The 12,887-nt window shown below is 43.6% G+C and overlaps 1 protein-coding gene across 2 annotated transcripts; it reads right to left on the minus strand.

The window, feature by feature from the left end:
- Positions 1–227: 227 nt before the first annotated feature.
- Positions 228–8,710, minus strand: LOC139553171 (cell growth regulator with EF hand domain protein 1-like). Of its 2 annotated transcripts, none has more exons than XM_071365193.1 (6): positions 8,304–8,710; positions 7,744–7,849; positions 7,141–7,206; positions 2,072–2,142; positions 1,875–1,999; positions 228–1,559 (listed from the first exon to the last, which is right to left on the minus strand). In XM_071365193.1, exons 1-6 carry the CDS (start codon positions 8,353–8,355, stop codon positions 1,152–1,154), a joined length of 828 nt encoding a protein of 275 aa, XP_071221294.1. In that variant the 5' UTR covers positions 8,356–8,710; the 3' UTR covers positions 228–1,151. The 2 variants fall into 2 exon arrangements, with proteins under 2 accessions (XP_071221294.1, XP_071221295.1); XM_071365194.1 differs by having other exon boundaries at positions 8,319–8,706.
- Between the last annotated feature and the right edge of the window lie 4,177 nt (positions 8,711–12,887).

Genomic DNA, 12,887 nt, shown 5'->3' on the forward strand with positions numbered 1-12,887 from the left:
ACTGGTAGCTTAGATGGCAAGGTGGTGAATATGACTATATTGCTTACAGCTGTCAAATCCTCTTGGCTCTCCCAAGTGCTTAGGGGCCCAATTGAGATTTGGCCAGTGTTTTGGCATAGGAATCCCTGAGTGGAAATGTAGAAGCAAAAAAGTGAGTGGACATTCCCCTTTTAAACAAACAAGGTACAATCAGTACCTAGTGACCACTGAGATAGACACTACAAAGGTGGCAGTCATGTTGGCTTATATATATTTTGTCATAAATATACAAACCTTCCAATTAATGAAATTTACAGCAAACCAAATATTCATCCCATGTTCCAAAATCATTGTTTGATTACACTTCTCCCCGAACTGTATATTTGTTTACTCCCCTCATGGATTTTAAAGGAACAAGTGCACACTTCTAGAAGAGTGAGACTAAATTGGGCTCTAGTATTACTGTGGCTGAGCAGGCAGCAAAGCAAAAAAATATCATTTGTGCAAATCACCAGATGGCACTTAGTTTATAGGTCTCAATTGAAAAAGGCCTGGGGTTTTTGACCTGGAAAAGGGGAGTATCTAGTCAACAGCTGCTGTGACAAGAGCGCCCAATTCCATGAGTTAGAGGGCTTTTTCCACTGAATTTCTTACACCAAACCACTCCTTTTGCATCCATGAGGGGGAGTGAACAATGTTTCTTAATATTGCACTGGAGGGGAATACTTTTCCTCCAAATATCATTTAAAGGCATTGCGTTTGACACGTTCATACATGCAGTCTATTAACTTATCAGATTGTCCATTCCAACATATGGCTTCATTTTCATAGCTTCAACAGATAAAGCAACTATTTACCCCAAAATCAATAAACTGAAGGTCAAACTGTACTATTTAGCAGTGTAAGGTGTATATTTTGGCAAAATACATTTAATACTGAATTATATTCTCACTTGATCTTGTTCGGAAGTGCAATGTGTTGAAATATAACAGCAGCAAAGACAAATTCCTCAATGTGAAACAAACAAGCCCCTCCCCCAAGGTAGATGAGGGGCTGTGATTTGCTAACTCTGCTGTCAGTCAAAGGGCTCCTGCTATTGACTGACCCCCTCGGTCTGGACGGAAGTATTGTAGTTGTGTTGGAGTGCTGTTTGCGTGTTATTGTGTGTGTGTTTACATTTCAGGCTGCCCCTGATGAACAGGAGCAGGCCTATTTTGCTCATGATCAGCAGCAGGGGCCTCTGGGATATGCAGTCCTGTCTCCTCTGCCTGTATAGGATGTTCATTGGTCTTAACTTCCTGTCCCACAACTCCTGGCTTTGACTCTACTTCCTTGGGCTGTTTCTCTACATTCCTCTCCTCTTTCTGCACTGCCTTTTCTTGTTTTGGTTCCTCATCAACTTTGACTTCCACTTGGACCTCTACCTGCTCCTGGGCCACACGCCCTCCCTGTTCAGGTGCACCCTGGGAGTAGGAGTCTGGTTGTTGTAGTTTGGGGGGAGAGAGTAGCTCAGGGGGAGCTATTAGACCGTCCATGTTTAGATCCTGAGTTTGCAGGAGAAAGTCTACCATGTCCACCACCTGGGATGCACACACACAACAAAAAAACATTGGCTTAGTGTACATATTCACTAACAAACACTGTACAGTCAACTTCAGCGTTAGTGGAGATTCACTTACAGGTAAAGTGAGTCCAACAGTAACATCTTCATACCGACAACAGTACAGGCTACATTATCTATTTGAATCCTGATACACAACCCTTATATTATGTCCTGCTACCTAGTTGGCAAAACTGATCAAGACAAAGTTACAAAATCAGTCAGTACAATAAAGTATGTCCTAACCAGAACACTGAAGATCTTTTCTACAGATGTTCCACACACACCCTCTCACCGGCTCAGCTGACTGTTCTCCAGGTGTATTGTGGGAGTTGTATTCAGAGAGCAGTTTCATCATCTCCAGGCCATCCATGTCACCGCTGCGGTCATAGTCATGGAGACTGAACAGGAAAAACACCTCTGACCAGCAGGAAATAGGAAGATGTTGATTCATTATTTATGTCAGTGATTGTGTGTGTGTGATGTGTTTACCTTGTTCCCAGGTGCTATCTGGTCCTCCCTGTCCCTCCTTCAGGTTGGCCTTGATGTAGCTCTGCAGCAGCCTAACACATACACAGAGGTTAGTTACAGTTACAGTTCACAGAGGTTAGGGCTCGGGATAGAAGGTTCAACCTCAGGCCCACCTGACTGGGTAGCACGTTACCTCACTGTACAGAAAGTACCACTGTAATCTAGTCTCAACACGTCTCAAGGTTTTACAAACAAGCTCTCTGTTCCCTCCCTGGTGTGTTCTGTGTACAGTAGGGTTACATATCTTCCCTGTATTTTTCAAATGTTTAATCCTGAGAATAAATCACTTTTCTCCCATGTAAGCAGGTATTTTCCCACCCAAACCGGAAGTGTCATGTTAAAACATTACGAACACCTTCCTAATATTGAGCTGCACCCCCCCCGCCCCCTCCTCTTGCCCTCAGAACAGCATCAAATCATCAGGGCATGGACTCTACAAGGTGTGAAAAGCGTTCCACAGGGATGCTGGCCCATGTTGACTAGAATGCTTCCCCCAGTTGTCACACGGGAAACGGTTGAGCATGGAAAAACCCAGCATTGCTGCAGTTCACAAACCGGTGCACCTGGTACCTACTACCATACCCCGTTCAAAGGCACTTAAATATTTTGTCTTCACTCACCCTCTGAATGGCACACATACACAATCCACGGCTCAATTGTCTCAAGCCTTAAAACTCATTCTTTAACTGTCTCCTCTCCATCTACAGTGATTGAAGTGGATTTAACAAGAGACATCAATAAGGGATCAGTGTTCACCTGTATTTACCTGGTCAGTCTATGGAATGAGCAGGTGTTCTTATTGTTTTGTACACTCAGTGCATAAAGCATAGAAATATGCCAGGATCTGATTAGAGCTTTGATCAGCATGAAAATTCAAGTCTGATGCAACCTGAGCCTGATGAGCCATACATTAAAAGACATTAAGATCCTTAAGCCCAAAAAAGCACAAATGATTTTGTCGTTATCCAATACATAGCCTATGATATATAGGCTACCGCACATTATGTACGACAGAAAAACATAAAAGCCCATAGATGTAGGCCTGCCTATACTGTCTTGGGTAAATAAATGAAACAATTCCAGTAGGCTAAATCTTTGTGTGGACTGTAGGCCGCATGCCATGCACCAGCATCGCATGTTCTCCCCCAGCTTCATGGATTGAACGAGGTGCGTAATTCCAGTCCATATAATACAGTACAATACCGTAACTAGTACAAAGTTACAATTATAGGCTAGCGAATTTAATTTTTAAATATATTGTATATTGTCCTTATCTTCATCATTGTGATGACATGCTTGAATAATATAGGACTAGAATAAGATGCAGACGGCTTTGACTTCTCTTAACAAAGATTGAATGGTTGTGGGTCTGAACAAATAACTGCTATAGCCTACCGCCATCCCGAGTTCTCTATTCTTTCACTCGCCGTGAGTTCTACTGGCTGCTGTATTTAACAGTCAGCAAACAAGAGCTTGTGTCCCTTTTCTAATAGTCTATTAGTATAAGATTTTTTTTATTAAATCCAGCAAGCTATAGTCTAGCTTTTCCTGGGACTCCAAGAGCTAAGGAGCCAGCAGAGTGAAGGTGCGTATTGTGCAAGAGACAGAGGCTATAAGTTAGAAGCTTATGCATAACCCATCATTCATTAGCTAAATGTAAGGCTAATACTGCGTTGAATGTATTACCTGAACCAGGATAGGCTAGGACATCTATATACACAGTACCCTGAGTGTACAAAACATTCGGAAAATCTTCCTAATATGGAGTTGCACATACTTCTGCCCTCAGAACAGCCTTAATTCGTCGGGGCATGGCCTCTACAAGGTGTCGAAAGCGTTCCACAGGGATATTTGCCCATGTTGACTTCAAAGCTTCCCACAGTTGTGTCAAGTTGGCTGGTAGTGGATCTCTACTTTAAATAGGTCGTTCCATCTCATCCCATTGGGGAGGCAGCGTAGCCTAGTGGTTAGAGCGTTGGACTAGTAACTGAAAGGTTGCAAGATCAAATCCCCGGGCTGACAAGGTAAAAAATCTGTCATTCTGCCCCTGAACAAGGCAGTTAACCCAGTTAACCCACTGTTCCTAGGCTGTCATTGAAAATAAGAATTTGTTCTATAACTGACTTGCCTAGTTAAATAAAGGTAAAATAAAAAAAATCCCACAGATGCTCAATTAGATTGAGATCTGATGGCTGGGCAGGCCACTGCAATAAGCTCAATTACGTGACGTGGAATCATCCCTGTAGCATTGGGCATTATCCAGCTGAAAAAATCTATTTGCGGCTGTCAATGATAATCAGATATCCCGTGGGATTCAAACGTTGCTCCACTTTTATCAAGGGCCCAATGTATGGAATGAAAACACCCCACACCATCACCACCAGCCTGTAATGTTGAGATGAGGCATGATGGATGGATGTACGCATGTGGTTTTCTCCATACCCTAGTTGTCCTATCAGTGTGAAACAGCAGGAACCAGGATTCATTAGACCAGACAATGTTTTTCCAATTCTCCAGTGTCCAGTGTTTTCGTTCCTTAGCCCACTTCAACCGCAGTTTCTTGTTTTTTGCTGAAAGAAGTGGAACTCTGTAAGGTTGTCGGCTGCCATACCCCATTCGTGTCAAGGTACGACGAGTTGTTCATTCTTTTATTGGTCTTTGGACACCAATGTTGTACTGGACTGTCAGTTGACTAACTGTAGCCCATTTGTTGCTCTGCACAAATTGTGACAGCCAGCTTTGTCCTCTTTCATCAATGACCCGTTTTCGACCACTGGTCTGACGTTGGCTGGATGTCCTTTGGGTGGTGGACCATTCTTGATACATATGGGAAACTGTTGAGCATGAAAAACCCAGCAGAGTTTTTGACACACTCAAACCGGTGCGCACGGCACCTACTACTATAGCCAATGTTCCCTCAAAATGTTTCGTCACTGAGCAAATTTCAGGTCTGCTGAGCGCAAGCTTGAATGTTGTGAAAGTTCTGTGCAACTTCCAGTGCGCGTTTACTGTGAACACTGAGGCTGTACCCACTTTAAGTTACAGTTTTAACAGTGGCCCACTAGGCTACTGTGGATATTTGATCATAATGTAGGTCTTCCAGAGTGCCCTACCATAAAAATCAATGGAGAAAATGCATTCCATGACATATGAACATGGAAATAGCTGTTCTATCATTCAGCCTACAGTAGCAGCCAATGTATGGTGTTCAATGTACAGTAGACCTACCACGAGACTTTAAAAAAACATACAGGGCTTGACATGAACCTGTTTCTCCACTTGTCCTTCAGACAAGGAGGTGACTGAACATGTTGTTGTGTTGTTTGATGCAAGAAACAAAATCAAATGCATTATTGTTCCCATACCATTATTACAGAGAATCAGACAAATTATGCTGCCCTCTGCCTATTGGCTACTTAGCTTATTCAAGCCTGCCTCAAAATACCACACTGCCCCTTTATGACAAAAAAAGCTCTTTACCTGACTTGCTTTTCAAAGATGTCTAGAAATGTACACATTTTGTGCTCTTGTAGGCAGTCACTACCCTATTGCAGACTAGAAGTTATCTATAACCAGGCTAATATCTCACTAACTAGGATATGAGCAAAATGTGCACACATGGCTACATGGCTTTGATCTGTAAACACAGTACAGTTCAAGTAAGAGCCATACATGGCAATGGGCCATTTGCATATAGGTCTACTGCAGCTCTGATTTGTTATGCCACACTGGTCTGGGCTGAGTCGTGCGCAATAGACTCCTACTCCGAAATCTCTTGCATAGTTCGTTTTGTTTCGCTATGTTGCAATGAAAGCGGATAATATTGCGCTGATTTGATCACTATTGCCACAGTAAAGGGAAACGTTGACGAGTGTGGCTGAAATAGCCCGAATCCGCTCATTTGAAGGGGTGTCCACATACACTATTTATACAAAAAGTATCAATCTTGAACATAATTATCTATTTTGGATGCAATTTTAATGGAATTAATGGCGAGAGAGAAAGTGCTCGCGTGCTCACTGACTTAAAAGCAACGATATTCAAGCTATATGCTGTTTTAAAACTCTGCAGCTGAAATTAAATTTGAAAAAAGCTGACCCCTGAAAGCCAGATGGAGATGTATGCAGATTCAGTACTTATAGCCTATTAAATGTAGCATAGGCTATGCTGCAGCACATGTAGGCCTACCTGTCACAAGAAGAAAAAAAGTAACCATGATGAGATGATACATGCATTGTGAACTGGGCTTTATACTGAGATGGCCCGTCTGTCCCCACCCGGAGTGATGATGATTGACCATGCAGATAGCAGAGAGAAGTCCGTAGACAAGACAGATTTAGACATGGCATATCACTTTAAAAGTTCCATTTCACATCATGCTGTTCATAGAAATCATTTATTATAATTTACCGGTTTCTCGCAGTTATTTATCCCGGGAAAAGGGAGTGGGTTCGGGCTGAAATCCGCTATTCAACCCCTAGTGTACAGTTAGCATGCCCTTGTGCTCACCTGTCTTAAATCACACAGTAGTCCTAGTCAGTGGCGGTGTGTGAGCTGCATATAAATTGAGGCCTGGACAGATCACACACCTAGACAACCTTTGACCTTTTACAGAACACAACTAAATGGGGTAATTGGGTAATAGCAGAAACTATTTCAGTCATTTGTTTGTTCATTTGTTTGTTCAACCAGATTGTTGTGAAAATAGGCAGTCATACTGGCAGCATAACACTAATCAGGTTTACAAAAAAGGCAAACATTATAACAGCATCATAAACCTGTGTTTGAACATAGCTACAAACAGTATCTTATCTGTCTGGGAGACACATCATAACACCTACTCAAAGTCCAGAGCTGATGCTGTGAATTAACATAATTACATGCCCCTGTCAGATTAAAGGGTTAAAGTAGGGCTGGAGCAAAGCACTGCACACCCAGCAGCTCTCCTGGAGGAATGTTGGCCCGATTAAACCCTTTATTTTGTAGAGTTGACCACCACTGTAATAATTAAAGTAAAAGGTGCCACTCACCTGCGTTCCTCGTCTCCAGAGCCAAAGGGATTGGCCAGTGTGAGAGGGGCTCCTGCTGACTCTACTCTGTGGGACAAATACACACACAGAGACAGAGACAGAGAGACTGTTGTGATAACAAATACGTTATGTTGGTTTTATTAATAGGATTGAGTGCAGGGAAAGATTATATAGTACCTCAGGTAGAGGTCAAAGGTAAACAGGATCACTCAGAACTCTGACCCCTATTTCTCCTCTGTTGTTGTTGTTACCACCCAGGGACAGGATGTGATGTAATTCCCTTAACATCATACTTCCTGTCTCTGTTATTCCCATATGACCTCATCGTTTTTTTGTTGTTGTTTTTTTTACGTCAGGTGGCATCACTCCTACGCAACGCTAGTCCCTTAGTGCTGGCTGATGGCTGAATGCTGTCAGGGGCGCTACACATCATGTTGTCTGACTGGCTCACCAAATAAACAAAAAAAGAAAGAAAGACAAAATATACCCAAGCCAACAGGAAACCTAAACCTGCTGGAAAATCCATATTGGTTCACATTTAAAACTTGAGGCCAAACCCTATACTTTCGATGTGTGTGTGAGTGCGTGTGTGTCAGGGCCCACCTTTGGTCACCGGGCACCTGTGGCGCAGAAACACACTGGTGCGCGAGTAGGAGCAGAAAAAGCACACCCGTCACCAACATGTCAGCGCCAGTCTCTAACGATGCACCTGCAAGTACGAAAATAACCGGGGCTGTCATTCTGCTCCGACATTAAACATTTTAGGCGTATTGTAACATTTAGGCCGTTCATTTTGCTATTCAAACATTTCTGAATTATGTTCTGGAAGATGTAACTAAGGCAATAACCGTAGGCTATGAGAAATAATGTATGCTTTCAGCCCATCAGTTCTGCATCCGTAGGAAGGCCAGACGAGCGTAGGCTATTTTACAATTGCAGTGATTTGGCATTTGTGTCCAACGTTGAATTATTAAGCGGTATCATCATAACATACAGTAGGCCTAGTGATTTAAAACATCTCCATTATTACTACAGAGATAGCTGTGATGCTAATGCTGCAACATTGTATCCATCTGCTGCTACAATGGTAACGTAGCAATCTCTCACTCAAAACGTCTGTCAAATAAGTTATGATGCATCGTTTTAAATAGTTGCAATCTTACATTGCCATATCCTACCTGATGGCCCGTTTGACGAGTAGACAGAGAAACGCATGCTAACGTCGTGTTGTAAGTTGAGGTTGTGATTTCATAGCGGGAGATTCTACCGTTCAGCCCTCCCGGTAATATTTGCACTGCGCAGCGGCGAGAGCGAGTCATCGGTCGAATCATTTCAATACATCCTTCTTTTCTTCCTTTCCTTTAAGTGTTCACTGATCTGACGTAACAGCAGAGGTGGACGATATATGGGGGGAAGGATGTATTTTGAAAGTATTCGAACTGGCCCCCGGGATCTGTTTTGGTCAATGACTGGGTCCACGTGGAACTCCTTGCGAGGAGAGGACGTGTCCTGGTCAGTGCGGTCTCTCGCATTCTCTCAATTTCAATTTAAGGGCTCTCTTTCCGCCCTATACTGGCGATGCCACGTATCTGCAGCTGACTAGGCACGACTCAGTCGGGGAGGGAACGACGGGAGAGTGTGTGTGTGCAGCTGCGCTGCTACTGTTCTGTAGTGTAATTTCCTCCTGGCCCTCTTTCTCGTGTAAGCCTATGAACTGCACTTTTCTACATGGATTGTGAGCATGGATGTCCCCCGCTACCGAGAAAATGGTGCACCGCAGGGCGCTCATCCTCGCCAACCAGCAGCCGCTATACAATAGCTCACTTACACATTCTCACATGCAGACTACATTGGTCCAATACCTACTTTTCATCATTATAACTGACATGACAACATTCACCTTCATTTATAATGTTTCTTTTGACTACACAGATACGAATTTCCCGTTGGAACAAATGGATTGTTTTGGGAAATATAGTCTACTTGTCTCTCTCTCTGTTGGAAAAGCTTGGTGCAGTAGGGTGTGGCTGCTTGGTCAGAGAGTTGGAGCAATGATTAGTCCAAAGGGCGATGTATACCGAGTATACAAAACATTAAGAACACCTGCACTCTCCATGACATAGAATGAACCAACTGAATCCAGGTGAAAGCTATGATCCCTTATTGATGTCACTTGTTAAATCCACTTCGATCAGTGTAGATTAAGGGAAGGAGACGCGTTAAAGAAGGATAGTTAAGCATTGAGACATGGATTGTGTATGTGTGCCATTCCGAAGGTGAATGGGCAAGACAAAATATTTAAGTGCCTTTGAACGGGGTATGGTGGTAGGTGCCAGCTGAACCGTTTTGTGTCAAAAACGGCAACGCTGCTGGGTTTTTCATGCTCAACAGTTCCATGTATATCAAGAATGGTCCACCACCCAAAGGACATCAAGCATACTTGACAACTGTGGGAAGCATTGGAGTCAACATCCTTTTGGAACCCTTTTGACACCTTGTAGAATCCATTCCCCGCCAAATGAATGCTGTTCTGAGGGCAAAAGGGGTGAGGGGACTCAATATTAGGAAGGTGTTCCTAATGTTTGATATACTCAGTGTAGGTTTGCGTGTGTGTTTAACCACATTATTGTAATGTTCCACTGTAATGATTTGTTTTGACCACTAGATGGCAATATTGTCTTACTAGCAGATTTCCTCCCAGTGCTGTTGTCTCACTTGATATGGAAATAAAGTTTGTCTGACACACACTTTCCATATTTTGGACCTCTCTTTCCTTCTGGGAATAATGCAAACAGAGGAGAACATGTGGTATAGGGAAGGAGAGAACAAACAGAGGGCCTCAGTCTCAAATCAGGGAGAGTGAGGCAGAAATGGAAGGATGGTGAGAGGTATGGATGGAGAGCAGGATAGAGATGAAAGTATTGGGTAACAGCGGGGAGCAGAAGACAATCTCAGCATGATCCCTGTGCTGGAGCGCCAGATTGGTTGTCAGGGAGAGGCTGACACGCACACACGTACTGAGGCAAGGGCACAGACACGCGCGCACGCTAGAGATTCGCGGGTCAGCTGCTTGTTCACGCACCCGCCGGCTATTGCCAATAACCCATCCGCAGCCGCCCAACTATAGGCTACAGTGATAAAGTTAACATTTTAGGATTAGATAGCCTACTCTGTCATTACTTGTTTTCCTAGGCTAAATACACCCTTGCTCACCAGAATAATGTCATATATAGATAGAATAAATACCCTTGCTCACTAGTGTAATGTCATAAATCGATAGAATGAATGCTTCAATCTAGTTGACATGGGTAAAGTTTGTTCTCTCTTTGCTTTTCATCTATGCTTCTCATATGCGCAGAAAAGACGCTTAGGGACGGGGAGAATATGCCAACCCCCAAAAAAGGCCAATCCCATTAAAAATGTCCAAATTACATCCGTTTGTTCGGTTTTAAGGGACTGTATGTTATTTAATGCGGGACACCTGGAGAAAATCGTATCTCTCTGAAATAAAAATGGATGGCCTTCCAGTCAAATCTCTCTCACAGCTGCTAACTGGGATGGTCAGCGTAGCCTGTATGATTGCCTTCAGTGATGGGAACTTTAGGCCTAAATGCTCAAGCGCACACACATTTGTTCTGACTGTCTGATCAGACTAACAGCCTCACCTGTTGTTCCTGTCAATCAGACACGCAGTGTCAACCAATGAACCAAAGCTGCGTGAGGGAGGGCTGAGCCAACTCACTCACAGTCACACACTTAGCAGCCGAGGAGAGAGAGGAAGGACAGCTGTGGAAATAACAGCTGGAAAATGAGTCAGAAGCACAGTAGCATTTGGATGCATTTTAATCATGTAGAGCAGTGTGGAATTTGCCAAAACAAAATCTCATATATAGCCAGTTCTACGCACAACCTACACAGGCATATGCAAACTGTGCACCCAACTGTGAAGCTAGCTGTAGCGGAGCTTTGAGAAACTAGCGAGCTTGCTAGTGATAGTGGTGGAGCCAGCACCGTATCCACTCAGTCAAGTAGACCTACTCCGCGACCCACAGCAACGCAGTCTTCTGTGGACCAGTTTATGCCAAAGTCTATGTCAGTAGAAAAACCAAGGCCAAATTGATATTGCATTGGCTAAAATGATTGCCACCGATTTCCAGCCATTTTCGATCGTAGAGGTCAGAGGTTTTAGAAATGATAGCAATAGTCTAAATCCAATGTACACAATTCCAAGCAGGAAAACCCTTTCAAAATCACTTATTCCACAACTGTACGAGAGCACACAGGCTTCAGTGCGGGAAAGAGTCCAAAAAGCTACTGCAGTTTGCCGTATCACTGACTACTAGACATCAAGGGTAACCATGTCGGTTACATGTCACTTCATTGACGATTTTTCGATGTCTAGCTGTCTTCTGGACTGCTTTGAGTTCAGCGACAGACACACCTCAGAGAACTTGGCAGAGGAACTGCTGAGAATGGCAAGTAGATGGAAAAGTGGTCTGTTGTGTTAGTGACAATGCAGCTAACATAACCGAAGCCATGAACATTTTAAAATGGACCCATCATCCATGTCTTACCCATACAATCAACCTGATTGTAAAATAAGCTCTAAAAGGTGATGAAGCCCACTGTGGACAAAGTGAAATCAGCAGTGGAATACTTCCACAGGAGCACAGTAGGTGCTGAAAAACTAAAGTCTACACAATGCCAGATGGGGATGCCTGAGCTGAGGCCTAAACAAGACTACACTACAAGGTGGAATTCAACATTTTATATGTTGAAGCAGTTTCTTGAGTCAAAGGATGCCATCATCTCTACCCTGGCCATTGTCAATGCTCCTGTTGATGTTCTGACCCAAGAGGAATGGGAGGTGGTGGAGGTGTGCAGAGTCCTGGAACCCTTTAGGCAGGTCACTGTGGAGATCAGTGGAGAGAGGTACAGTAAGCAGTTATTACTACATCATTATTTAATCCAGTATTATATATGTATATGAGAATGTAGTATCAGTAGACAAAACATGAAGCTGAACTAATAAGTTACTGTTCTCTCTTTTCAGCTATGTGACAGCCTCAAAAATGATACTCCTGTGTAAGGGTCTGCAGCGAATCACAGCCAGCCGCCAGAGAGAAGCAAGTGCAAATGTAACCACAGTACATGTGACAGACACCCTAAGTTCCACAGAATGGAATATAATCACGTGCTATCAGAAACCGCTGCACTTGACCCCAGGTTTAAGAAGTTAGTCTTCAGTGATGCCAGAGCGATTGATGAGGCTCTTCAAAGGATAACCTCAGCAGCAGGAAGGGACAGCCCCAGCAGTCAGCTGGCTCAGTCACCAGGGCAACAGGAAGAAGAGGGAGCAGAAGCACCAGCAGTAGTGCCACAAACGTCTGCTGTTTGAATGCTGTTTGACGAGAGAGAAACTGGGGATGCAGCACGAAGGAATCCCTCAGCAGATGCCATAATGGAGGTCCGATCCTATTTGGAGGAGTCTGCAGATCCTCTGAGCTGGTGGAAGAACAAGGCCTCTGTCTACCCACGGCTTACTAAAGTCATGACAGGGAGACTCTGCATAGTGGCCACATCCGTTCCCTCAGAGGGTCTTCTCGAAAACCGTACAAATAATTACTGAGAGAAGAAACCACATCAGCCCCTCAAAAGTGAGGCAGCTTGCATTTCTGAATGCAAATCTCTCATAAAAGCAAAATATGGTCAGCATTGCCGTGTGCTGCTGGTTATAACATGGCAAT

The sequence above is a fragment of the Salvelinus alpinus genome, chromosome 25, assembly GCF_045679555.1.
Source record: "Salvelinus alpinus chromosome 25, SLU_Salpinus.1, whole genome shotgun sequence".
In the NCBI taxonomy this organism is placed as follows: Eukaryota; Metazoa; Chordata; class Actinopteri; order Salmoniformes; family Salmonidae; genus Salvelinus; species Salvelinus alpinus.

Bases quoted from the DNA above. Each gene is read 5' to 3' on its own strand.
- LOC139553171 (XM_071365193.1), bottom strand. From the start codon at position 8,355: ATGCGTTTCTCTGTCTACTCGTCAAACGGGCCATCAGGTAGGATATGG. The intron at 7,207-7,743 runs GTGGGCCCTGAC...TTTGTCCCACAG, and splicing joins CAGGTGCCCGGTGACCAAAG to AGTAGAGTCAGCAGGAGCCC. The intron at 2,000-2,071 runs GTAAACACATCA...CCTGCTGGTCAG, and splicing joins AGATAGCACCTGGGAACAAG to AGGTGTTTTTCCTGTTCAGT.